We start from the raw sequence: 25084 nt of genomic DNA, 5'->3' as shown, positions 1-25084 counted from the left end.
TTTAGTGGATAATATGGTTAACTATGTTGTGTTTAAATTTGGTGGCCGTACTGAGAAGCAACTCAACTAAAATTGAGGATCTACTTTGCGTTATACGCAAGAAACACGGCTTCATTTTGTCAAACAATACCCACTCTCTTTGTATGAGAATTTAGTCCTATGTGGCGCCTTCAAGAATCTCCGCGAGTCTTCACAGTATCATGTGGATGGCAGTTAGCAGTCTTACAGGAAATAGAAATCTGGTTGGCTTGAAAAAAAAAGACATCGGGTAACGACTTTCTGATGGTATCCGTAACACATGTCATTAACCTGTTACCAGGTCCAATGTCTTATAAGTTACTACAGTATTTTAACAGACAACTGAACCGATTGTATAATCGGACTTTCAGATTTTCCCATACCTGTCTAGTCATTTTGTCAATAGTCCATTATATTTTTGGAAGCATTCTTATATCTAAATCTGTTTCTACTACAAAACAAAATACATATCGCATTTATGATATGTCAATACTTAACATTTTCAGAATTATATTAAATCACTTCCAGAGTAAATTCAAAAATAACAAGTACCGCACTCAGCGGCGAAGGGTGGAGGTACGCTGTTAAGATCTGACATAAATGGAGCACAGAAAACTTTGTCAGCCAAACGTATTAGCTTTCATTGAACTAAGACTACAAGTTTCAGTTAGTGTTGGTTAATTTTTTAAATTCAATTAGCTCCTGCGTAAACCAAGCCACAAGAAATAGACAAAAAACATTTATATACCTATGTATAAAATATCTAAAATTATGCTATTAAATCATACATCAATACATTTTATCTATTATGGTTTTGTTTAGGCAGGGCTTAATGAATTAAAAAAAAAAAATAACTAACACCGTCTGTAATATGTATTCTTAATTCAACAAAAACAAATAAGTATGACTGAAAAATGTGCACTATTTTTGTCACTGTTGCTCATAGCATACCAAAACTATTAAGGTTTGGTTAGGTAGGTTTTTATTGATATTTGAAAAATAACCAACACTATAAGCAAATTGTAGTCTTAGTCCAATGACAAAGTTTAGTCTGCACTATTTATGTCAAATCTGTGCCAAAGCGAACTAGTTCGCGGATATGGCTGGGCGTACAGTGCCGGCCATACAAAAAACGCGAACTTATTCATCTGTCTTTGAAGACAGAATGCCAGTCTCAGGCGTTCGTTTTGAATAATTTTAAATTCAGAAGAATACTGGTCCAATAATGAGACATTTAGCATATGAAGTGTTTATGATAAACTTTCAATATATGTATTTCAAAAAAAAAAAAAAAAATAATAAGGTTTATTTTTGCTAAAAAATTTGCGGCCTCTCACTTGCCACCATACAAAACCTTCCGGCACAGATCAGGCAAAGCCTACCTCCACTCTTCGCCACTGATTGCACTCTGGTACGGAAAGATGCATGTAAGGAATAACACGACAAAACCTAAGTAAACCAACGGACGAAGAAGTACAGTATACAATGCGAGAGGTATTGCCAGTCTGATCAAACGGCAATGGACTGGAATGCTCAGTGAATATATAACAGATGGACAAATGCAATTTTATTATATGTACAAGTAAGCAAGATCCGTTGGATTTACGAGTTGATTTAGTGTGATGGAAATATATGACAAATATTTGGACTGAGCGGAGTTGATTGATGATTTCAAATCTCACTTTGTCAGTACCCGTTGACTGATACACTTTGCACGCTTTGATACACGCGTTTGACTGCATTTATAGCCCAAATATTCCAGCAAAGATTGTCACCCACCTCGCCATAATCTGCTAAGATATTCTAATTGGATGAAATGTCCCACTGGGCATTAATCGTAATGATGTTACATGAACTCTGTCACAGTAAAGCTCCGTTAATTCAAAATCGACGAGACAGAAAATTGAAAAAAATACGAAATACAAAATGTATGGCAAAAAACCAGTAAAGTTTTTTTTGTCACAATTCTATAACATTGTTTCCTTTTCCAAACAATTACTTGTAGATTAGTATCAGCGGTGATTATTATGGTTCATTCATCAAATTAGTTAAAATTGCTATAAACTTTATGAATTATGGCAATTATTTCAATTTACAGCAAATTTCGAATTAACAGTGTTGTATTAACGGAGACTGTATTGTATTAACAACTCATCTCGCGTTGGTTTGAAAATTAACGTGAAGAAAACCAACATTTTGTGTAATAGCACCTGTCCTAATCCAGATTTCCCTCTGATTAGCGACGGACAAAACATCGAGAGCGTCGACAGCTTCAAGTACCTGGGGGTAGACATCACGGGAGATGGCGTTTTGCAGAAAGAGCTCGCTATCCGAATGGGAATGGCTGGAGCAACATTCAACTCGATGGGGAATGTCTGGAACTCACGATTGTACTCGGTCAAAACGACGCTTGTATTCTGATGGTGATGCTTTACGGTAGCGAATCATGGCACCTTACGAAGGCTCAGAGCAACTGTATACTGAGCTTCGAAAACAAATAAGAGAACACACCAGGCAGCCTCTCATCACGCTGAGAGTGAAGAGGCGATGTTGGACCTGGCTCGGCCACGTGCTGCGGACGCCAGAAGAGAACCTCAACCTGGCTTGCCTGTTCTTCAAGCCGACCAGATTTTGGCGTCCTGGAAGACCGCTAAATACTATCTATAGAGTGTATACGGCAGAGCTACAGGATGCTGGTTTGACCTGGAATGAAGCAAGAAGACTGGCGAGCGACAGGGATTCTTAAAGGTGCCCTGTGGTGTCCATATGTTCCAACTAAGGGGCGGATATGGCCGAAGAAAAAGAAGATTAACGGAGTCTTGCTGTAATAGTAAAGTTTCAAATTGAAAAAAAAAAATGTGAGTTCCCACGTGACGTTTTGACAAAAGTGAGATTTTTACCAGTGAAATATTACCATGTATGATTAGTTCGAAAATGCCCAGCCTGATGCTGTATTCCTAAATAATAACTTCTGGCAGTTAAAATGTAAAAAATGCATGTGATCTTGACTTGTTAACTCAAAGGCTACATAATAGAAATGTTATTTACAGAAGACTCTACAAATCGCAAATTACCATGGTTACATTATTTCTCCGAACAATATTATTTGTTACCTAATGATCAGAATCTGATATACAGTTTATAGATGTGTTGTAATTCAGTAGAAACGAATCAACGATTGCTAGCCTTCATTTGGGTATAAAATAGACTAATTTGGTAGCCGTTATCAAATTAGAAAAACACGCCGCCAAATTATTGAATATACTCCCACTCAAAATTTAAATTCTTTCGTTGAATTGCTTCTATCGAATTACAACTCTCCGTACATTTATGATGCATTAATTTAATATAATAGTGATTTGTTTTTGATACATTGTTTAGTTTCATAAAATGCTTATAAATTATCGTTCAAGTCTGTGTCTTTTCCGCAGTGAAATGTCGGGTTCTTCAAAGTTTACAAAACGACATTTTGTATTTTGAAGTAGAAGGGGGCGGCCGCGTGTCAAATTTGTTCCGTGCACGAGTTGCATACTCTTACGGGCGTACCCCAGCCTCGCTCCGGCACTGGCAATCTGAAATAATCACAAACGTACATTTCAAAACAGGCTACATATTTAGTCTTGCTACTGATACATATCATGATCCTGTAATCAATAAGATATACATACCTAATTTTCAAATAAATACTGTTCCTCATAACAACCTTTGATCATTTGAACCCCCCTAATCCAAATTGTTCAAAGAATCAACGAAAATGTGGTAGAAAACAGTTTTATTAAAGATAAGTACAGTACAGCGCAATGATTACTATTCAGTAGTCTAGCTACCGGTGATCTGCAGAATTTTTCTGGTGGTCTGCGAACTTTTGGTGTCTAAATGCCTATGCTATAAATACTAATAAAATTTTCAAAATCCGTGTAGCTGCAAATGTTCACCCGAGCATCGCCGGAAAATTCAGATCATTCTATGAAAATAATTTAATTCTGCGTTAGCGGTCTACACAGTGTTTCTCCTATTTTCAGTGGTCCGCAGGTGTAAAAAGGTTGAGATACCGATATAGACTAGGCAAGCGTATAAGTCCAAGTGACTCAAGTATCGACAAGATAACAAGCAATGTACGAGAGTCAATTCTGCACCTTTAATGCTAAACATCGTGCACATCCTGGGCATATGCAGGAATCATCGTTAACCCAGCCCTGCACCCTTTCCCCACCCACTGATACAGTCCACTGTTTCCCTTGTAACAATTGCTACTAGGTTGTTTCAAGCATTTACCTGTTGGGTGAGCAAGCGGAGCAGACAGACTGTCCGCATCTTCTGCAGTGATGTCTGGCTGATTGTGCAGTGCCGCTGCCAAACTGTATGCTACACCCCGTGCACACTGGCGCCTCCTCATCGGGAGTCCAATAAGTCGGTCGAGCCAGGCCTGTTAGGACACCTGCAAACGAAATGATCATTAATTTTTCTTGTTTATCATTATTACCAAGTGACAATAAAAAAGCAGGCAATCAAAGGTTTGGAGGGATTCTTACGAGCAATTCCAGAACAATTGAATCGGTATCTACAGAAAAATCAATATACTCCGTGTTGGCAACTTTCTGTAAATCTATTACAATGATAGATCTTCTAAAAAAATAATGGTTCATTGCATAAAAACACTTCTTCAGACATTGTTAATTTTTTCGCAACATATACAATTTCACAATTGTTTATTTAAATATTTTAATTTAATCGGCTAAATGAATTGACATTATATTGTATTGTAAATGCTTGTGGTTTTTGACAGATGTGGGCAATAATCGTATGAGGGTTGCTACAAGTGAATTGCAATAATCGCAATAGATTTTTAGGTTGTCTTCCTCCTTCTTTTCTTGACGTTTTGGGTTCCTATCAGAGGCCATTCTCAAACATCGAGGAAAGAAGGAAAAAGAACACGCAGTGAAAACTCAAAAATCTATTACAATAACAAATGACTTGGAGTTCAATTAAACATTAGATATTTTTAGCTTCACATTCATTTTTCATGCTCTGTCTTCTCTCGGAGAAGTTTTTTTTTCAATTATAAGTTAAATGCTTGAATTAAGTAAAAAAATAAATGTTAATAATCACCTTTAGGATAATGTAAGGCGGCAGTGAGTGGCCCCAGAGCATCTGCAACGGCTTCTCCGACCTTCCGAGCCGTAACGTCTCCTCCTTCTTCAGATTCTGGACCTATTAAGATTACAGACATGCTGTCAAATTTACAGTTTAATCTTCAAATATGGGAGACAAGAAATTCTACATTAAATATAAATACTCCGGCATAAAATTGAGGTTGAATTTAATAAGAAAAATTTTAAGGAAATCAGTTTCTAGTTGCCTAGGCAGAAAGATATTCATTAAAACTTATTTATATAATGCATTGTTATAAAGCCTATATAATTTGCCTTTAAATCGGTTTTTTCCAGTGTCCTAAAAACTTTTTAAGGAATAAAATATTTATCCAATTCCTATTATGCATATGGTACATACTTTGTATTTTTGTGGCACCTCCTGAGATCTCTCTCCGAGATTGAGAATCCCTGCCATAATATTTATCATTATTGACATATTACTTTTCATGTACGTAATTACCAGAACTGGGTGTGGTGGCGGCGCTGTGACAGGTGTCACAGACCCTCACAGGCTGCGTCCATCCGCGTTGTGGCACCGGGACCCGCGTGGTACTGCACGGTCCGCACACCCCGCGGCCACACGCCCGGCAGTGATGCAGCTCGCCCCGGCCAGCTTCCAAAGCACACGAACACACGCAGCAACACTGGACAATAATTATTTTGGTTAGATTTATCATTAAACTGCAAAGAGTTTGGCTGTACCAACAGATAAATTTATAAAATGTTGGTATTAAAACGCTTACTGACATTTCTGGAATGTTTGTAGTGTAGTTGAATAGGTCACAGAAATTTATTAATCATCTATAATAAACTGCTCGGCACGTCAAACAGTCAAAAAATAATATTTGGTAAATTTTTGCACGCGCCAATCAGACTGTCTATATATGTACAATTGAACCTTTCTCCAGAAATACAGAGCAATAATGCTAGTTTCGGCAAACCAGTTTGATTGATGCGCATTACATTTCGCGAGTGGTCGCGACAAGGTTCCAAGTGTTTGATTTTAGCGAAACAAAAGTAACAATGAGGCAGCTTAGAATACTACTTTATTGCCGGGTTTGTTTTGTCAAGGATGGACACGTAGAACCTTGTAGTATTAGCCTCGGGATCTGTCTACATTCCAGCAAAAAATCATTATGTCACCGGAAGACTTCATTATCACATTGTCATATTATAGATTACCGGAAGACAGTGCTTAATGCCAATAAAAATTAAATTATCATCTATAAACTGATAGGTCTTTATTCGCTGATAAAAGGTGCAGTGATTAACGACTTACTTTGATTTGGGCTGTTGGTTGCCAGTAAGCGGGTGCGATTGTGTCGGCCAGCCAATAGCAGGCGAGAGAACTCGCCAAGCCGCTCACTTCTTCTAAAGCTCGCCTGGCTCCCACTCCTCCACTCACGGTGCCATTCCCGTTTGAAGTTTGCTGCAATGCAAAGTTATATTTGAGCAGTTTGCCCCATAGGAAAAATTGGCAATATATCAAAATAACTTACATATACATAATATTATGACATTTCATAATATAAAGATAAACTAAATGTCAATTTTTAATTATTTAGCAACATTTGAAATCTTTATTGCTCTTCACAATTTTACAATCCTGGTATTTACGAAATTCTGAAAGTCCAATATGTATAATATATATTTGCTACTCACTCCTGGCCAGACGTGTGTTGTGACTGCGCTGACCACCGTTTCCTCGGGTGATTTGTTTCCAATCCAATACTGCCTGCTTCTGGCAAAACATTTTATCACTCATCAAAAACACAAGCTTACAAACATAATAATACATGAACACATTGTCATTGGGACACGTAAAATTACATTATTCGTGTATTATAGTTGATAGTCGAAGCTTTCGAGATGTGGCTGTATAGACACATCCTCAAAATTCCTTGGACTGACCAATGTTGAAGTTCTCAATCGAATGGGAAAGGACTGAGAAGTTCTGCGTAGTATCAAAACCAGGAAACTACAGTACCTCGGCTACATTATGGGAGGACAAAAGTACAGCATTCCTTAACTTATCATTCAAGGAAAGAGGATGACGCTGCATTTCGTGGTCTAAGAACCTCCGTGATTGGTACGAGTGCAGCTCCACTGAACTGTTCCGGGTAGCAGATGACAAATCTAAGATCGCCTTTATGATGGCCGACCTCCGCTAGAGTATGGCACAATAAAAGAATAGATATAAAGCGGGATATGTAAAAATAAATGCGGCCCAGTGCGTAAGGCGCTGGCCTTTCATCCGGAGGTTGTGAGTTTGCAATTGTTTCTCTTCTATTACCAAATACACTACTGTCATTGAGCCTCATGGCCTGTTATAGTGTTAAAAATAATATAATATATTTGTATTTAAATTAACAATAATATCTTTATACTGTCGGTTGTTTGCGGCATACGTAAAAATATGGGATTCGAGCACGAAATACCAAATCGCAATGATTGAAAAAAATATGGACTGAGTGGAATTCGAGATTTATTTTTCTATAATAAAGAATTTTGCATTCTTAAATCTTAAGCTTATTGTCTTAAATAAAAAAAAATATTGTAGCCAGCCTAACCTAAGCAACCTACGTAATTGTAGTTATATAGTATTAGCATTTTGTATGGTACATACACTTTAAACGCCATGATAAAGAATACACCAAAGATAAAAGTCATACAATGACAATAAAAATTGTGAACAATGCAACTAAACCGTGTGTACCTGTAGATGGGGCCACAGTTAGGACAGCGCAGTTCGTAGCCATTCCATGCAGAACGAGCCATCTCCATCCAAGAAGACTGCGTTGACGCCACCGACACCTCTTTCACCTGACAAAATAATATTGAAGAGTTAAGACCATGTTATGTAGTTATGTAGGTACAACTAATTAGTTATGAATGATATGCACAGTTGACAGTTTAGCAAAGTATAAAATTATATGATAATATTGCTTATGGTCAATAGGTACAAACCTTAAAAATTTTAATGGTTGCTTTATCAGTGAATAAATGTCCGCACCACAAATACAGTTTCTCTAGCATTTGGACAATATTACTTGGATTGCAAGCATACAAAAAATGTTTTTTGGTACAGTTCGGTTATGAGGAATACAGCGGAAAACACATTTTGAAAATACCCGATATACTGGATTATTTGTTAGTTTGGGTTAGTTTTGGTTAGGTTTGGTTAGGTTAACCTAACAAATAATCCAGTATATCGGCTATTTTCAAATTGTGTTTTCCGCTGTATTCCTCATAACCGAACTGTATCGTTTTTTTAATTCGCAGTTTCAATAGTTAAAATTTCAAATTATTCAAATTAGACTATAGACTAGACATTTTTAATGCAGCCAACATTTTGCAAAATTTCATTAGGTACTATATTTACTTGATGTCTGTTTACAATATGTATTCATTTGACACATGTCACTCATTATTTATGTTATGCGCCCAAACACTGGTTACATAATACATAAGTACAACTAACGATAGGGTCAGTCAGTGTTAGAAAATAGCTACGCACATGTATTTAATTCTGACAGAATTAAAAGTTTGCTGTGCAGAGATATTTTATTCCGGCCGACAGCAAAAAAAATTAGACAGACAACGCATTCATTTTTAAGTTTTAGTAGCTATCAAATTCTAAAAACACGCCGCCGTATTTTAAATAATACTCTTGCAATTTTAATCATTACTGTCGATAACGTTGCTGAAGGGCCGAATGAGTTTATTTTGTCGTTTTTCTTCTTCACAGTAGGGGATAAGATGACTCCAGCTGTCACTTTTCAAAAACTTTTGCCATTATTAACACGTCTAAATGACTGATACCGGTCACTTGTAAGAAACGTCAAATGCTTTCAAAGTGAGGGGAATGAATACTGAGAGGAGGGGATTCTAGTTCTTCAAGCTACCGCACATCAACGTAAACTTTTCGCACTCTAGTGAGAAATAATTGATTTGAAACATTTTTATCATGGTAATTAAAAACATTTAAATCACCTTTTGCTGACATATCCGACAGACTAATATTTTGTTTTCATACTGGTGTTGATATCTGAAAGAATAAATAAAGTTCATTAAATCGGAGATGAAAATGTCGTTCAAGAAGTCGATAAAATTTGAATTATATTGATCCAACTAAGAGACCGGCTAACTCAACACTCCATCCCTATTTAGAATAGCGACAGACAGGGGGATAATAGCTGGACTTGTCGCTGACGTCCAATAACAGATATGGCACAAAAAGAAGAGGTTTCACATTTCGTCAAATCCACATATAACCCCAAACAAATCCTATTATGGTTTACAGAGACTCTTCAAATATAGAGACCATCCATGTACGGAAACCGTATGTGGTTTTGTACTATGTGCCATACTTAATTTATGATTTCTGTTCATGGAAATATATTTTCACCAAGACCATGTCCAGATGGCGCGATTTGACTCGCATGCATTCCAGGTACTTGTTATCTCATTGAGTCGTCCACGTACACTCGCGACGAGTCACGTCTCGCGCGCGGACGGGGTACAGGTGACATCTGGACAAGCTCCAAATATATAAGCGTTTGGCCGTATCCATTTATAAACTGTCAATAAAAGTGTATATTTGAAAATTTTAACATAAAACATTGAGTATATTTGTAAAGTATTGACAGTCCCACGATGGCCGCGCGGCTTAAGCGTAGGCCTATAGCGTCGTGGGTCCCAGGTTCGAATCCTAGATCTGGCAAGTACACATATTGTTTTTCAATTTCTCTATGAGTCAGAGTATGGACCTAATAGGTTGAGCAAGTGGTTGACAGCCATTTCTCGTAAAAAAAAAAACAAAAATATCTGTTAATTCAAACCTCTTAATACTTAAATACGATCTTATTAGGATCGGACATGGTTGAAAGAAAAGAAGAAATATTTGCAAAGATCAGACAATAAATTAAAATACACTGCGTCGTAAACAAATAAGTATGACTGACAAAATTTAGTGGGCACTATTTATGTAGGATCTTAAGAGCCTACGTCCACCCCTTGCCAATGTTATTTTCAATGCGGTATATATATATTATAAAGCACATAGTAAAAAGGTATATGATAAACATACCTGCATTTGTTTTCCGTACTGTGTTTAAGATCGTCTTTTTGATGTCCCATCGACATTGTACACCTGTAAAATAATTACAAAATAAAAAAAAGGTTCAACCAATGAGATAGACGGAACTATTCATTCATTGGCTAAACATTGTCAATTAGAAATATACCAATGCACAGTGTTCCAACTGATATTTCAACAATATTTTTTAACCTGGAATGTCATTTTACTTTCAATATCTCGTGATGTGATGTTGGCAGGCCATCATGGCAGTGATCAACAGTAGTTTGTACTAGGTTGAAAATTCATTGATGTGCTGCAAACAATATGGACTCTATGTGTGGTAGCGACGACCTTTTTAACTGCACATATAAACAAGCAACATTCATGCTGTGTGCTTCCAAATATGTTGTATGTAACAACAGATCGGCACCTCCTACGTATAATGACAGAACTGCAAAATGGTAACACTACAGTAGTACGACTTCAATAACTTAACGACACAACATTTAAATGCTGGAATCGTAATTTTTTAGTAACGCCTATAAAATATTGATTGAATTTTTGTTTTTTTCTTTCGATATCAATGTTTTAGTATCATTAAAATTATTTCATAAATGCAATTAAGTCAAAATAGTCAAAAACAAAATTTCGACCTTTTATGTAGGTGTCAAGATGTTTTTTCAAACAACACTGTTGCATCAACGCTGTGTGGGGCAGTAAAAACAAAAAATTTGAATGTGAATAAATTAAGTTGCATGTGTTTCATGAATGCCAACAAAATCACATTGACAAATTCGACATTTTACAGTTGAAAAGAGTTTGTATGTGCAACTCGGCTTAAAGTGCCATGATGTCATTCATCATGCATTAAATTTAATATGAGTAGAAGACTGTTCGTAAAGATCGAGACATACTTGGCTTGACATGCTTTGCAGGCAACGTCACAGGTGAGACGTCCTTGAAATCTGTCTGTCAGTCGAATCAAAGCTGTCAGGACGACTCCAGGATTTCTTGCGGCTCTGAAATATATTACTACATGAAGATTTGCACTAAATATATAGGTACAGTGAAAACTCATTTTTCTTGGTAAATAACGAATCGATCTACAATCAAAAGTTAACTGATTCAGAAATTGAATGTAATGTCAATTGCGAAATTCAATATAAAGTTTACGAAATACGTTTTACTAGTACACACTGACTAAAGAATAATTAGTAAAAATGCTATAACCGCGGAAGTCTGGTATGGGTACTATGGTATATTATTATATAGTTTGTTATTATTAACGTTGTTTTCCATGTTGGAAAAAGAAAGGACATCATAGTGATATATATATCTTTCCTATAATATCTACATATTATTCAGGCTTGGCTACCTAAGACACCATTAATTCTTGATTTCGTACCTTTACATGGCTTATTCATCACAGTAACGATGTATTTTCAATAAATGCTTAAGAAAATTTTGGCTTGTTATAATACCCCATTGACACATGCATAGTTTTACTGACATGTATATATACACTTATATCGTGGCCATAATAAGAAAATGCACGTGTAAACACGTTTTATCGTGCAAGTTGCAACATTGCATGCATTGATCAAAAAAGTTTAGCGGCTTCTGAATTTTAATGTGACATTGAAGTTAATCCCTCCAAACCAAAACCCGCCTCGCACCACACTCGGTCTTAATCGAACGTATCACGGGACCCTACTGTGAAGCATCTATTTGAATTTTTCCTGGGAATGCCCTGGGAGAAAATACCCAAGACTGAGGTTTCTACACTCAAGGTGAGCTCTGACTGAGTTTAAAGAATTTACGCTAATGCAAGGTGCTAGATAGAGAAAAGCACATGGAAATTACGAAAAAGAAAATGAATTTAAGGTATATATAACAAAGAAAACGAAGCTAATCATACGGACAGCAAAGATTATGTGATGAGATCTTCACGCCCCCAGTAATACGCCGCAATTTTTTAAAATGCAAGATAATTGGCCTTAGTAGCAACCAAGTCGGACACGGCCCAACAGCTGGTTGGACCGACCTGAGCATCTCCTCCCGTTCGGAGCACATACTCAGACATTCCCAGAGGATGTGGTTGGCATCCTGTATTTCCCCTCCGCATGGACATGTCGGACGGTTTGAAAGTCCAAGCTCAAAGAGCTTGCCAGCGAACCCACCGGGGCCAGTCACAAATTGACTGGTGTGATGGTCAGGAGTCAAATATTTGGTTATCTCCAATCGCCATTTGATGTCTGGAAAAATCATATAAGTGTGCCAGCCCTTGGTAGATTATTCCACCGTCGCTGCCAGGTCTTCCACGCCGCGTTTCATGTGACAGTTGGAATTTGAGCAATATCACGTCTGCGCAGTAGAACGATAGTGGCGAACCTGCCGGAAAAAATACAAACTACCACGCGCAGAGCATTTTGACATTTACCAATTTTCACAAACATTCAAATACATAACACCATAAAATTACAACAACGCGTCTCGCTTACACTTGAATGTGATTGGTTAGACTGTCAACACTTTTACGTGTAAACAGTTATTGCGATAGTTTAATGTACACATTATTGGTGCCAGTAAAGCCATGTACGTGTACAGGCACTATAACTCCTTAATGACAAAAGATATCATGAAATACACAATAACCCTTTCTGTTATTTTTTTTATTATGAACTAAATTGTCATAAAAGAACTCTAAGCCGGCTCTCACGTTTAAACTTGCCTCGTGTGCCGCACAGCCATAAATCAAATCTTCCGAGACCGGCGACCCAGTGTTGCATGTGGCGACCTCGCATTATCTACCTAGCGACACTCGCTCGTAATCTCTCGAAACGTCAAAATATACTCTGGCTAGATGTCAAACGCCAATATTGTCAAATTCGTCAAAAACGCCCTTATGAAGGTGATCTGAAGTTTTAGATTAAAAAGATTTTTCCATCTATTCTGGTACACCGAATGTATTTGTTATAAATACACGTAAAACCAGAGCAAATGATCATCCCCAAAATATGTTATGAGATTTACCTGACAGCAGTGTTTTCAAGGTGTTGGAAAAGTATATTGGGTAGTGGAGAAGAGACAGGCAGCAGAGAGGCAGTCGGAAGGGCAGCAACATAGTAAAGTGCTCCCAGCCCTTCCATGTTGAGCCCCATCGACTTAAGCTTCACCATTATCTGCTCCTCTGGTGTCTCACCCAATTTATCTGCAATTTAAATGAAATATTATATTTATTTATCAAACAATCATACATATCATCCAGTGACGAAGGGTGGAGGTAGGCTGTTAAGATCTAACATAAATAGTGCACACTAAACTTTGTCAATAATATGTATTTGTTTTCATAGGACTAAGACTACAATGTGTAGATAGTGTTTGTTAGTTTTTAAAATTCAAGTAAACCCTGCCTAATCCAAACCAAAGTAAATAGTCAAAAAATATTTGTTTAAATATTATGTATCGTTTAATGGCATAATTTTTGATATTTTATAGATAAATATCGATTATGGTTTCGTTTAGGCAGGGCTGAATGAATTTAAAAAAAACTAACCAACACCATCTGTAATATATATTCTTAATTCAACGAAAACAAATAAGTATAGCTGAAAAAGTGTGCACTATTTTTGTCGAATTGCCCATAGTATATCTAGACTATTATGGTTTGGTGTAGAGCATGGGTGGCCAACCCGCGGCCCGCGGGCCAGATGCGGCCTGCTGGGTGTCAACTTGTGGCCCGTGGAGCAGTGAGAAAATAAAAATAATATTAAATGCTGCCGCTAGATGTACTAATTTCGCAAATTGAGATTCGATATTGGCTCAAGATGTTAAAAAGCACGGTGTCGTTTTTGCTGCATTTGCAATGCCATTCTCCGTAGACGTGAATTTATTACCAGGAAATTTACAAATGGAACATTGTGAAATATGTTACGATGAACAGTTAAAGGAGAAATTCCATCAGGTTGGTTTTGAAGAGTTTTACAAAACATATTTGGACAAGGAGAAATATCCTGCATTTTACAAACATGCTCTAATAATGACTTCGCTATTTGGAAACACTTACACGTGTGAACAGCTTTTTAGTCGGATGAAGTATATCAAATCCCGAGTGAGAACATAAATCACTGATGTGAATTTGGAATACTGTTTGCGTGTAGGAACAACCTCACCCAATATCGATATTGATGCACTTAGTTCTGCCACACAAAATCAAACTTATCACTAAAATTTATTATTTTTATATTACCTATTTTGTTTAATTTTTATTATTTAAAAAAAAGTCTAATCTAATAAATATGTTTGATACTCATTTTTGTTTTATTTTATTAATATATAATATATATTTCTTTTTTGTTCTATATAATAAAAAAAAATCGGTTGTGCGGCCCGGTAGGAAATCTCATTTTTAGAATCTGGCCCGGCTGCTGAAAAGGTTGGCCACCCATGGTTTAGAGGATTTAATTGAATTTTAAAAACTAACCAGCACCATCTGCAAATTGTATTCTTAGTTCAATGAAAACAAATAAGTATGACTGACAAAGTTTAGCTCGCACTATTTATGTTGAATCTTATCAGCCTACGTCCACCCCTTGCCACTGATCTCATCAGTCTATCTTGTAAACATTGCATGTAAATCCAAAACAACTTTTTTTCAAGAGACATTAAAAATTGGCTAATAATTGTCATTTTAAATAAGTAGAATTTCGACAAAATGATGTCAGTTCCTGCAACTTTATTCCATATGCCCACTGCTGTGATTCGTGAGTAGTCATCAGCTTGGTTACTCTAGCTGACTCGTATCCATGTCACGGTAATCTACAAAACAGTATTGACCGATCGTGCAACAGAGTAAATTGGTTGCGCAACATTGCCTGATATTTCTGACAAATTATTTATGTCTTTTCGAGACGCACATGAGCACTGGTGAATACAAAATATCAATGGCTATTCGCAGTATTGTAAATATTTAACAATTTACTTTTTTTTTGACTATTTACTTTGGTTTGGATTAGGCAGGGTTTACTTGAATTTTAAAAACTAACAAACACTATCTACACATTGTAGTCTTAGTCCTATGAAAACAAATAAGTATGACTGACAAAGTTTAGCTCGCACTATTTATGTTGAATCTTATCAGCCTACGTCCACCCCTTGCCACTGATCTCATCAGTCTATCTTGTAAACATTGCATGTAAATCCAAAACAACTTTTTTTCAAGAGACATTAAAAATTGGCTAATAATTGTCATTTTAAATAAGTAGAATTTCGACAAAATGATGTCAGTTCCTGCAACTTTATTCCATATGCCCACTGCTGTGATTCGTGAGTAGTCATCAGCTTGGTTACTCTAGCTGACTCGTATCCATGTCACGGTAATCTACAAAACAGTATTGACCGATCGTGCAACAGAGTAAATTGGTTGCGCAACATTGCCTGATATTTCTGACAAATTATTTATGTCTTTTCGAGACGCACATGAGCACTGGTGAATACAAAATATCAATGGCTATTCGCAGTATTGTAAATATTTAACAATTTACTTATATATAATAAAATAAATAGCGCGAGTCAAAAGGATTAATATAAATAGTCATATTTCGAATAATGATTTTTTGAAGAGACACTCACTGGTGGTTAGAGGTGCAGTGTGGCGTGGCTCGTGGCTGATTAGGACAGCGGGTCCGCGGCTGCTCACTGGACCTCCGGATTCTACTCGGTGCCCTGCCCCTTGAAGTACCCTCTGAATACAACATACAATCATTTTTATAAAGTAGAATAATAAGTTCATGTATTTAATGTTCTATTTTATTATGTATTATTGTTTTTAATGTGACCGAATATTTAAAAGTGATGAAAAAACAGTACAACTATAATGATCGGTAGATATATATTTTTATACAAAATGATTTTCACGGTATGCGTTTGTACTACAACTTTACTAAAAATACTAATTAAGACATTATTTGTACATTATAAAAGAATGTGATTGGGTCATCGATATATTTAATATGTGAACTGTTCACTAAGTCATAATTTGTATTTACTATTGTAATACCTGCAGCAATACAATCAGTTAATGTGAGTTTAATGGTTTATTACCTTCCAAACTCAATAATTACCCAGTATTAATTAACCTAACTACATAATATTAATTAAGAGGTGAAATTATTTGAATTTATTACAACGTTTTTCTTAGGTTGTATTCTTATTTGTCTGGTGGTTGTTTGTCCGGTACAAATCTTGCAATCGATTTTTAACTAACTTCCCGACTAGCTAGACATTTGAAACTTTTAGAATATATCAAGACACGATGCCAATGCATTTTTTTAATACTTTCAGCCATCTTTAAGCAGAATTGAATTCATTAACAGTTAATTCTGTTTTGTATGAAAAGTTATTTCGATACCATTATTGGTTGCTAGGGGGTCCTAGCAACTAAATTATTAAATAATATATACGTGCGTTGCTATGGAAATCAATATGAAATGACATTTCATTATTCAGTATTTCTATCAAGTACAAATTTTTTTGATCGTTTAAGCTAGTCGAGTCAAGTTTATATGATTCAACAGAAAATTTAAAAACGTTGTATATTAAAGGTTCTTTTTATCTTGTAATTATTTTGCTATTGTTAATTATCGAATAATAACTATTAGACTTCAAAGTGAATTACTGAGAAAAGAATTTTTATAAATTAAAAACCTAATTTCGCCGAACACAAAACTTCTACCTGTGACTACAGCCACTTCCTGTTATCGCCGAGATCTTATTGTGGACAGTAGTTTAATAATTATTCATATTGAAAGTAACTTTGACGATTTGCTACGTTTAATACGGGCTGTTCCCTTCGTAGTTGCTCCAGTACTGGCCGAAAACAGCCGATCCCAATAGAACATCAAAAAGTTTATGTTGTCCAACTATAGTGGCTAACTTCCATTTCTCATAAAACAAAAATCAGTTGATACAACCTCCACTCTATGGAGATTACCTATTCAAATAATCGTGACGTTCAACACGTCCAGTTCAAGGCATGACCAAACACACCTTCTCCAGACTTGTTTCAGTAATCTTCAAAAGCAATCGTTGACTCCAATTGTTGATTCTTGTCAGGCAAGAATAGAAACTTTTCAATTTCACTCCAGATAATCCAAACAGATCAAAAGTGACATTTGTATGGCACAGAAATTCAGCGGAGATAACGTTTATTCATGTAATTTAAAGCTAACACTAGTCAACACCGCAATAAACAAAAAAAATTAAATGGTAGACACACAGCAAACACTATTAAATACATTGTAAACCTGTTATCTGTATAATTCTAATTTATTATTCTGTCAAATATTTTTATTGTAATACGGCGCACCTGAAAGTGTTGAGTGTACGCCTTGGAGGCCTGACCTAGAAATGTGAAGAGATCAGTCGGCAGTCGCTCGGCACGGGTTCTGTAAATCACAACGTCTGACACCGCTAACACCTGTCATAAAAACAAACAAATTACATTATCACAACATGTAAACAAACTGTCTAATATGTTGAGCAATGCACGGTCAGGGTGGAACAAAAACACTCCCAAATTATTTCAGTTTTTAGTATGACCAAAGATGTTGAAAAAAAACCATTTTTGTAGAGCCTAAATGTATGAAACTTAAGCAATAAAGGATCTCAGCGAGGCTATTCTAACATATGAAGCACCTAGTTTCAAATCCCCCTAAAACGGTTTTTGAAAAATTTTGAGTTAGATATATTGTATTTAGATAAATATCTTTGTTACCTATGCCAAAGATTGAACTGAAATGTCAAAAACCGTCAATACATAATATGATCAAAAATTAGGGTAAATTTCAAAACCTGCTAAAATGGTTTTGTGTGCTTTTCAAATACCCTTAAAATAGATAAGCCAAACGCGCTAGCGCGTATCCAGTGCTTACAAGTTCCAATCCCGTTGGACGTATTAAAAAAAAAGAAAGTCTTTTCTGGTAGGTATATATCCGGGGTGTTTTTAATTTATGTATATTCAAAAAAAATTATGTTGTTTTATGTTGCCTTTGGCGATTTCTTCATGGATCGCTATAATTTGTAAGTTTCAGAACCCCCTAAAATCATAGGTGTTAACTTCAAAAGCTTCGAAAATGATAGGTAAGTTTCAAAGTCCCCTAAAATGAAAATCATTTGATTTTTAATTTATTCTCTTAGTGAAATATGCTAAAAGTGAGTAAAAGATATTAAACAAAATACTCTTTAGAATGTACGAATTAAATAATAAATACATAAAGTTCACAGATTTAATAGATATGAGTTTTTCTCATTTCTCTCAAAACTACCTAAAATCGTTTTAGGAGGTTTTGAAACTAGGCGCATCATATCACTTAACACCCAAAGTGATAAATGTGATAAATATATAATATATCACATTTATCACTTTATGTATTCCGGCAGTTAATTATCACAAGAAGTTGACTGTCAAAAGTGCTATCTTTTAACACCTGTGTTAACTTTCAGTGCATAATTGAATGAGACAATAATTGAGATGACTCTATTTTGTCTATGTGGAGAAGGGTTTCCTTCATGTCTTCGGCACTAACTAATTAATACATCGGATGCAGAACTTTGGAGACACCTATATAATGAAAGAGTATGCGGGCACTCCACACTAAAGTGCATGCTGCATGCCACAATCCTGATGATATTCATGTTTTTCTGCCAAGTCACTACAATTATTGTAAATATTACAATGTATCAAATAGTTACTATTAATAATCTATAAAGGTTAATTCTATAAATGGTTACACACGTAACTGAATTCTTGACAAGCATACACAGTCAATCTTTTTGTACAAACATGCTTGGCTGTCTGTACCATTATTTTCCATAAGTATATGCAAGCGAACGTCATTCGCGAGCAAGAGCAAGACCGCATCATGACAAACGATCTGCGAAAAGAGAACCGAGAATTACTAGTTTATTCATTATTACCCTATCTCTGGCGTATTAAATCCAAAGAGTATCATGATAAGACGAAGATGGGCGTGGCATAGTCGTAGTGGACGTAGTCTTCACACCACATGCCATGTTTCTTCTTTCGTATTTGTCTTTTGAAAAGCAAGACAAATGCAGCCAAAGTAAGCGTCTCGTCATCGTCCAAGCTCGACATAATCCAAGCACAAATTGGCGCTGTTCAAGCATACTGTGTGGGTACTAGGAATGTACAAAAAGATTGATAATACATGCTAGACAAGCATGCAGTTACGTGTAAAGCCACCTTTAACTTAATGTTATGTTTTTTGTTCCAGATTTAAACAAAATAAAATTAAAAAAAAAAAAAACAGATCTTATAGGTTTGAATCCTGGGTCTGACAAAATTCCCATGTTGTTTTTCAATGTGTGTTTGGACCCAGAGTATGAACCTAATAAGCTAAGTAAGTGGCTAGGATACATTTTATATAAGATCTTCTTAGGATTGAACATGGTTCTTTCTTTTTAGACCAAACCCAAACCCAAACCTAACCTAACCTTAGTGTGATAATGATGTATTGAAATTAATATAATTGTCTACATAGGACAAACTGTTTCCACCAAAAAAAATGATAAATGGTCATGCGGTGATCTGCGGCACTATAACTAATAATTTTTACATACCGTATATCAGTGGTTTCCAAACTTATGTTACTACGCCTCCCTTTTAAAAAAATCTAATCTTGGCACCTCCCCCTCCTTTATTTAATTAAATTCTTTTTAAATAGTCAACAATGTAGGTACTAAGTAATACAAAAATGAAAAAAATATAAAAATAAACAAGTTTTTACTACTTATATTAAATTCATTTTTTAATTAATTGGTTTTTCATGCGACGAATGTGCTTGTTTATTAGCACAATCAATTTTAATAGTAGTCAAAAAATTCATCATCGGTCATTGACAAATGGATTCTATCATGGGCTCCACATCCTGAAGCGGGCCCCCAGGCCAGGATCTTTCAACCAGATATTTAAAATATTTAATATTTGTAATAAAGCAGTGCCGCAGGCGACTTTTTTTACCATTAATAAAACAATGTGAAAAGTGCATTAGTAAACTAACCAAGAACTAAGGAAATAGAATTTTGTTTGGTTCAATATATCTGGCGTAGAAATCATTTAAAAGTGGGGACATGGCGAACTTATTTTTTGTAATTTTGATTTCCAAAGCTCCAATTTTTTATGAATGCCTTCACTTTGTCTTTTTAAATCAGTGAATGCATTAGAGGTCCTTGCATTGATTTATTCACTCAGTTTTTTAAATTTCAACCAAATAGACAAGTTTAATAACAAAATTATCGTTCCTAAACAAATTTACCTCAAATTTCAACATTATGATTTGACCCTTTTATTTCATTTTTTCACGAGATAGCAAGCGCGCTTCACAATAGTATAGAAGTGAGGTATTATAAAATTAGTCTCCATATTTTCAGACAGGTTTGCAAACCTTTTATAGGACTGTTTTTTTGTGTAGTTTATAACTAGCGGCCATTTTATAAACTATGCATTTAACTTGTGGCTACATTAATTGTGTTAAACTTTTCGCGCCTCCCAGTTTGGAAATCGCTGCCGTATATTATGATAAGACAAATTTTATAAATTATTGAACGGTTGTCATACTCATGATGATGATAATAATAATAATCCCTTCCGACTAATCCGTTTCATTATACATATCCTAAGCTCACAGGCTGTATAAAAAAAAAACACATACAAATGATGGCGTGTTTACCTTTAGAAGTAGAGTAGGCGGTGATTTGGGATGATGCAACGCAGGCGTGTCGAGGCAGAGAAGACACTTGGCGGGATGCCACGCTGCCCACACTCCTCGGGTCCCCTCCTCCGCCCCGTTGCTTGTTTTGAAGATTTCATGTCCACGGAATAGAACCTATAATAATACATTAGTTTCACATTTCCACTTAAAATTTTAGTCAGTTACAGATGCAACTGCAAACTTGAGCAGTATAATTGTTTTACAATATTGTACTGTACATCTGAACATGTGTAGCAGATTTGTGCAAGTCTGATGGCGGGTCCAGACAGGTGTAATGTAATATAACTCGAATTGTATGGACGGCACACGATCTTGTCTCGAATACTGTGTTGTTCAAGTTCAAACACTGTGAGCGCCTTTGTGTTCATGTTAAAAACCGACAGCTGATGGACTAGTGCGAATGTCCTTACGAGCATTACACATAAGGATCGTAGCTACGTTCATACGACAAATTCGCGTTACATTACATGGTACATTACGTTACACATTACATATGTCTGGATGCGGAATGAAACAGCTGAGTATTTTTTGTTCCTATTTTCAACAACAACATGCTACAGTTCATGTATAACTGGGCCAAGTGGACATATCCACCCAATTAATAGTTGCAAACCAAGTTTTCATAATTCTGTGGTTTTCCGGGGCAAAAGGTTTTAAATCGGTTTTGTTGCATGTGAGATAATTGTACACAAAATATATTATCGCAGTTTTCAAAATGCCATAACATAGAAGTTAATATTCTTTCTCTTAAAACTTTAAGATTTGTATTATTCCATTTCAATCGTTTTCAGCAAATTCAATTTATTTCTTCAATATTTCACTATACACCCGGCGGGTCGACCAGCTAAGTGAGATTAACACACATCACAAATTTACTCTAATTGTAAAAAAGTCTGCGGTGCTACTTTACTTCAAGGTTATTGAATATTTTAATTATGTGGTTGTGCAATTTCATGTGATATGATGATTGATGTACTTAAATGATAATTTCTGTGTAGAATTTGGGAAAAACTACTAATATACCATCACACTGCCCTTAACCTCAGCGATAGGTGTAGGTGGACGCGGCAAAGATCCTGGCCTGGGGACCCGCTTCAAAATGTGGGGGCCATGGATAAATTAGTACGCTCGACTTCCAGTTTGCAGGTTTCAATCTCACCGCTGGGTCAAATTCATGTGTTATGTTTCAATCAAATCCTTGTTGGATCTAAGGCCAATGGATTGAGCATAAATAGCCAACTTCCTTTCCTTGTAATAAAGCTTTAAGATAGCAACAACAATTTTGAAACAAAATTAATTAAGAATTCACTTACATGGTTCATGGTATAAGATTTTCCATCACCAGAATTGCCGAATATGGACACTACTTTCAACTTGCAGTCTATGGGACAGTCAAGGAGGTGAGTAAACTCCTCCAAGCTGCTGACCTTCAAGTTTTCGTCTCCGTCAATAAGCACGAAGCTTTCACCTCTGGAATGCAGTGGCAGGGACTGGAAAGGTGCTTCCAGTTTTACTTCAGACAAGCCTTTGGGCATACGCGGCCTAAGGTCGTGCATCGCGTCATTGTCTTCAATCATAGACAAGGAGAGAGCGTCTATCGGTTGCATTATTGCAGAGAAGCTCGAGTCCGATTTGGAATTGTACGGATTTACGAAATTTTTGTCCATGATTGATGAGTTTTCTTCCTTTTTATGATGCATACAGAATCTCTATCGCACGATTAGGTACCTGAAAATGAATACAAAAATATACACTTCAATATTACGTATTTAATATTGAAATTGGTTGATTGTATTTTATGTAATAACAGAAATAGTTGAAAAAATATATATACATATACTTTTTAACATAACAGTCCATGAGGCCCAATGACAGTAGTGTAGTGAAATAGTGATAGAAGTGAAACAATCAAACTTTTTGACTTTTGACCATATCCGAACATAATAGGATTATATGGGCCTCCACAGAGGTCTGTTTAAGGTAGATAGGCTGTGACAGACCAGCGTGTGATAGACAGTCATATTTCCGGGACTTGACTTTAAATTTTGTTTCATCTTCGGTATTTTATTGAAGAAAAATATTATATTTTTTTACTTTTTTATAACAGAAAAAAAGACGACAAGCACTAAAATAGATTCGAACTCGGGCTAAAAAATTCTACTGTCTCGGTATTTTAGCATTTTGTAGAAGTGACCATTTTGGATTGGATCCAACGTGAAAAAATTAATAAATAACTATCCAAAACATGTTAGGCTTATATACCTATAGCCTCAGGTTTTGACACTGTGTGTGTACGGTTTTACAATGTGTGCAATCGTTTATACGTGTCATATCCGTGAAATGTTCCAAATTAGTTTAAACTTTTGGCTTTGTTAGATTGTGTTTGTGTTATAGTTCATTACGTATTAGTGGAATTGCTACTTGCCGTCTTGTTGACCAAGTCGACAACCATTTTATAATACATACCTACAGACAGAGGTCATTGGCAAATTATATTTTTTTGTAGAATATAAAATAATGAAGTTATTATATAAATACATCATTAAGAAGGTAGGCTTTAAATAATCGCCTAATATGGAGTATTCGCCAGCTCGAAACATAATACAAAACCATCCTCAAGTCGCGAGGTTTGCGGGGCTACAACAGTGGTTTGGAATCATTGCCCGACACAATTTAAAAGATCAAATTACCCACAGAAATACATTCAATAAAAATGTGAAAGCAATGTTTTTATAACATTATTAGGCATCGACATACTCAAATTGTGAATCATCCAAAAAATAATTGAACTCTTATCTTTTATAACCTTGAACTCACACAAACATATATTTTAATAAATCTAATGGAGACATTTGTTTAAAGTATCTATAATGTCAAGATTCTCTATTTAACTGAATAAGATTACAAATTCTTTCTATATTTACACTGTTTACCATTGACAACATTCCTGATTTCATGTGTCAACAATCTGAAAAAAAAAATGCTGTGTGCCTATTTAATTTTGCAAGATTTCACGTTTTTGGTACCTAACTAATCTATTGTCATTTATTTTTGATGATTTATTATTAATCTGTAGACAAATCAGCCTACACGCCTTTCGACGATTTAGTCAACAATGATAGGTTGTTTTCAGACAATAATTGAGAATGAGATATTATATTTAGACATGGAATATTATTGTTTATAATAAAAGGTCAAGCTCACAGATTATATTTACGCATTCGCAGTTAGTTGTGTAGCGATTTTACACGATTATGTCGCATTAGTTAAAGCGTATTGTTTTTTATTGCATTGTCTATTGAAATAGGTTATAAAACATTGCAATAATAGCATAAATGTAATAAGATAGTCGTAAACAATGTAAACAAACATTTAATTCGAAATTTAAATAATTAGTTGTTGGTAAAGTATTATTATCAACTGTCAGATCGTGTAAATTCCGCATGAACTTGAACAACAAAGATTCTTGATACGTGCGCGATAACCTGCCACATGGAATGTGACATTGGAAAATAGTTCAACCTCTCGGAAACCAAAACTTGATAGGGAAGATCGTATATGTTTCCTACCTATTAATTAGATACTTGAGACGTAAAATGATAACTGACTTTTGTTGACATAACGTGCCATATTATTAACCCCGGTAGAATGACACATCGGACTTGTCAAGAAAAACAACATGCAGAATCAGCGTTGATTAATGTTGTAATTTTCAAAAAATATTATCATAGACAATGTTGAAAAATGAAAAGGTAGTGCAAACAAGATATGTAGGTAGTAATTTATTGATATATTCCTTGGTATGATTTCCTTTACGAAAGCTCAAAAATACAATTTCTGTAATAATTATGGAAGTGACTTTTCATAGGGGAATATATATTCGTACAATTGAATAGACTGTTTTCACAAAGCGCTGACAACATTTAAAAATATGTTCGTCACATCGGAAATGGATGATATTCACAAATCAAACACTCGAATGATCGATTTGCACTAAGGAAAAAGTAGTCCTCACGTATCAATTTACTATTGTAACCAATTAA

General features: G+C 35.5%; 1 protein-coding gene across 2 annotated transcripts; it reads right to left on the bottom strand.

Moving 5' to 3' along the window:
• Nucleotides 1-1217: 1217 nt before the first annotated feature.
• On the bottom strand, nt 1218-24748 carry LOC147070733 (zinc finger FYVE domain-containing protein 1-like). Of its 2 annotated transcripts, none has more exons than XM_085949005.1 (17): nt 24611-24748; nt 22355-22769; nt 21000-21155; nt 17618-17728; nt 15883-15994; nt 13285-13462; nt 11166-11270; nt 10261-10323; nt 9165-9219; nt 7888-7994; nt 6834-6909; nt 6451-6600; nt 5632-5815; nt 5128-5229; nt 4294-4456; nt 1407-3590; nt 1218-1354 (listed from the first exon to the last, which is right to left on the bottom strand). In XM_085949005.1, exons 2-16 carry the CDS (start codon nt 22739-22741, stop codon nt 3521-3523), a joined length of 2019 nt encoding a protein of 672 aa, XP_085805131.1. In that variant the 5' UTR covers nt 22742-22769; nt 24611-24748; the 3' UTR covers nt 1218-1354; nt 1407-3520. The 2 variants fall into 2 exon arrangements, with proteins under 2 accessions (XP_085805131.1, XP_085805132.1); XM_085949006.1 differs by having other exon boundaries at nt 6834-6906.
• Between the last annotated feature and the right edge of the window lie 336 nt (nt 24749-25084).

This window comes from Rhyacophila brunnea, unplaced genomic scaffold (assembly GCF_057557595.1).
Source record: "Rhyacophila brunnea isolate RB1 unplaced genomic scaffold, BYU_Rbru_1.0 scaffold_21, whole genome shotgun sequence".
Lineage (NCBI taxonomy): Eukaryota > Metazoa > Arthropoda > Insecta > Trichoptera > Rhyacophilidae > Rhyacophila > Rhyacophila brunnea.
The sequence above is the reverse complement of the archived record's forward strand: the minus strand, read 5'-3'. Positions and strand labels throughout refer to the sequence as shown.

What these genes read in the sequence shown, in the direction of transcription:
- LOC147070733 (XM_085949005.1), bottom strand. Translation starts at nt 22,741, where the DNA reads ATGCATCATAAAAAGGAAGAAAACTCATCAATCATGGACAAAAATTTC. An exon ending in GTCGGATATGTCAGCAAAAG is followed by an intron (nt 7,995 to 9,164) that starts GTGATTTAAATG and finishes TTATTTTGTCAG; the next exon opens with GTGAAAGAGGTGTCGGTGGC. An exon ending in AACCAACAGCCCAAATCAAA is followed by an intron (nt 5,816 to 6,450) that starts GTAAGTCGTTAA and finishes ATTATTGTCCAG; the next exon opens with TGTTGCTGCGTGTGTTCGTG.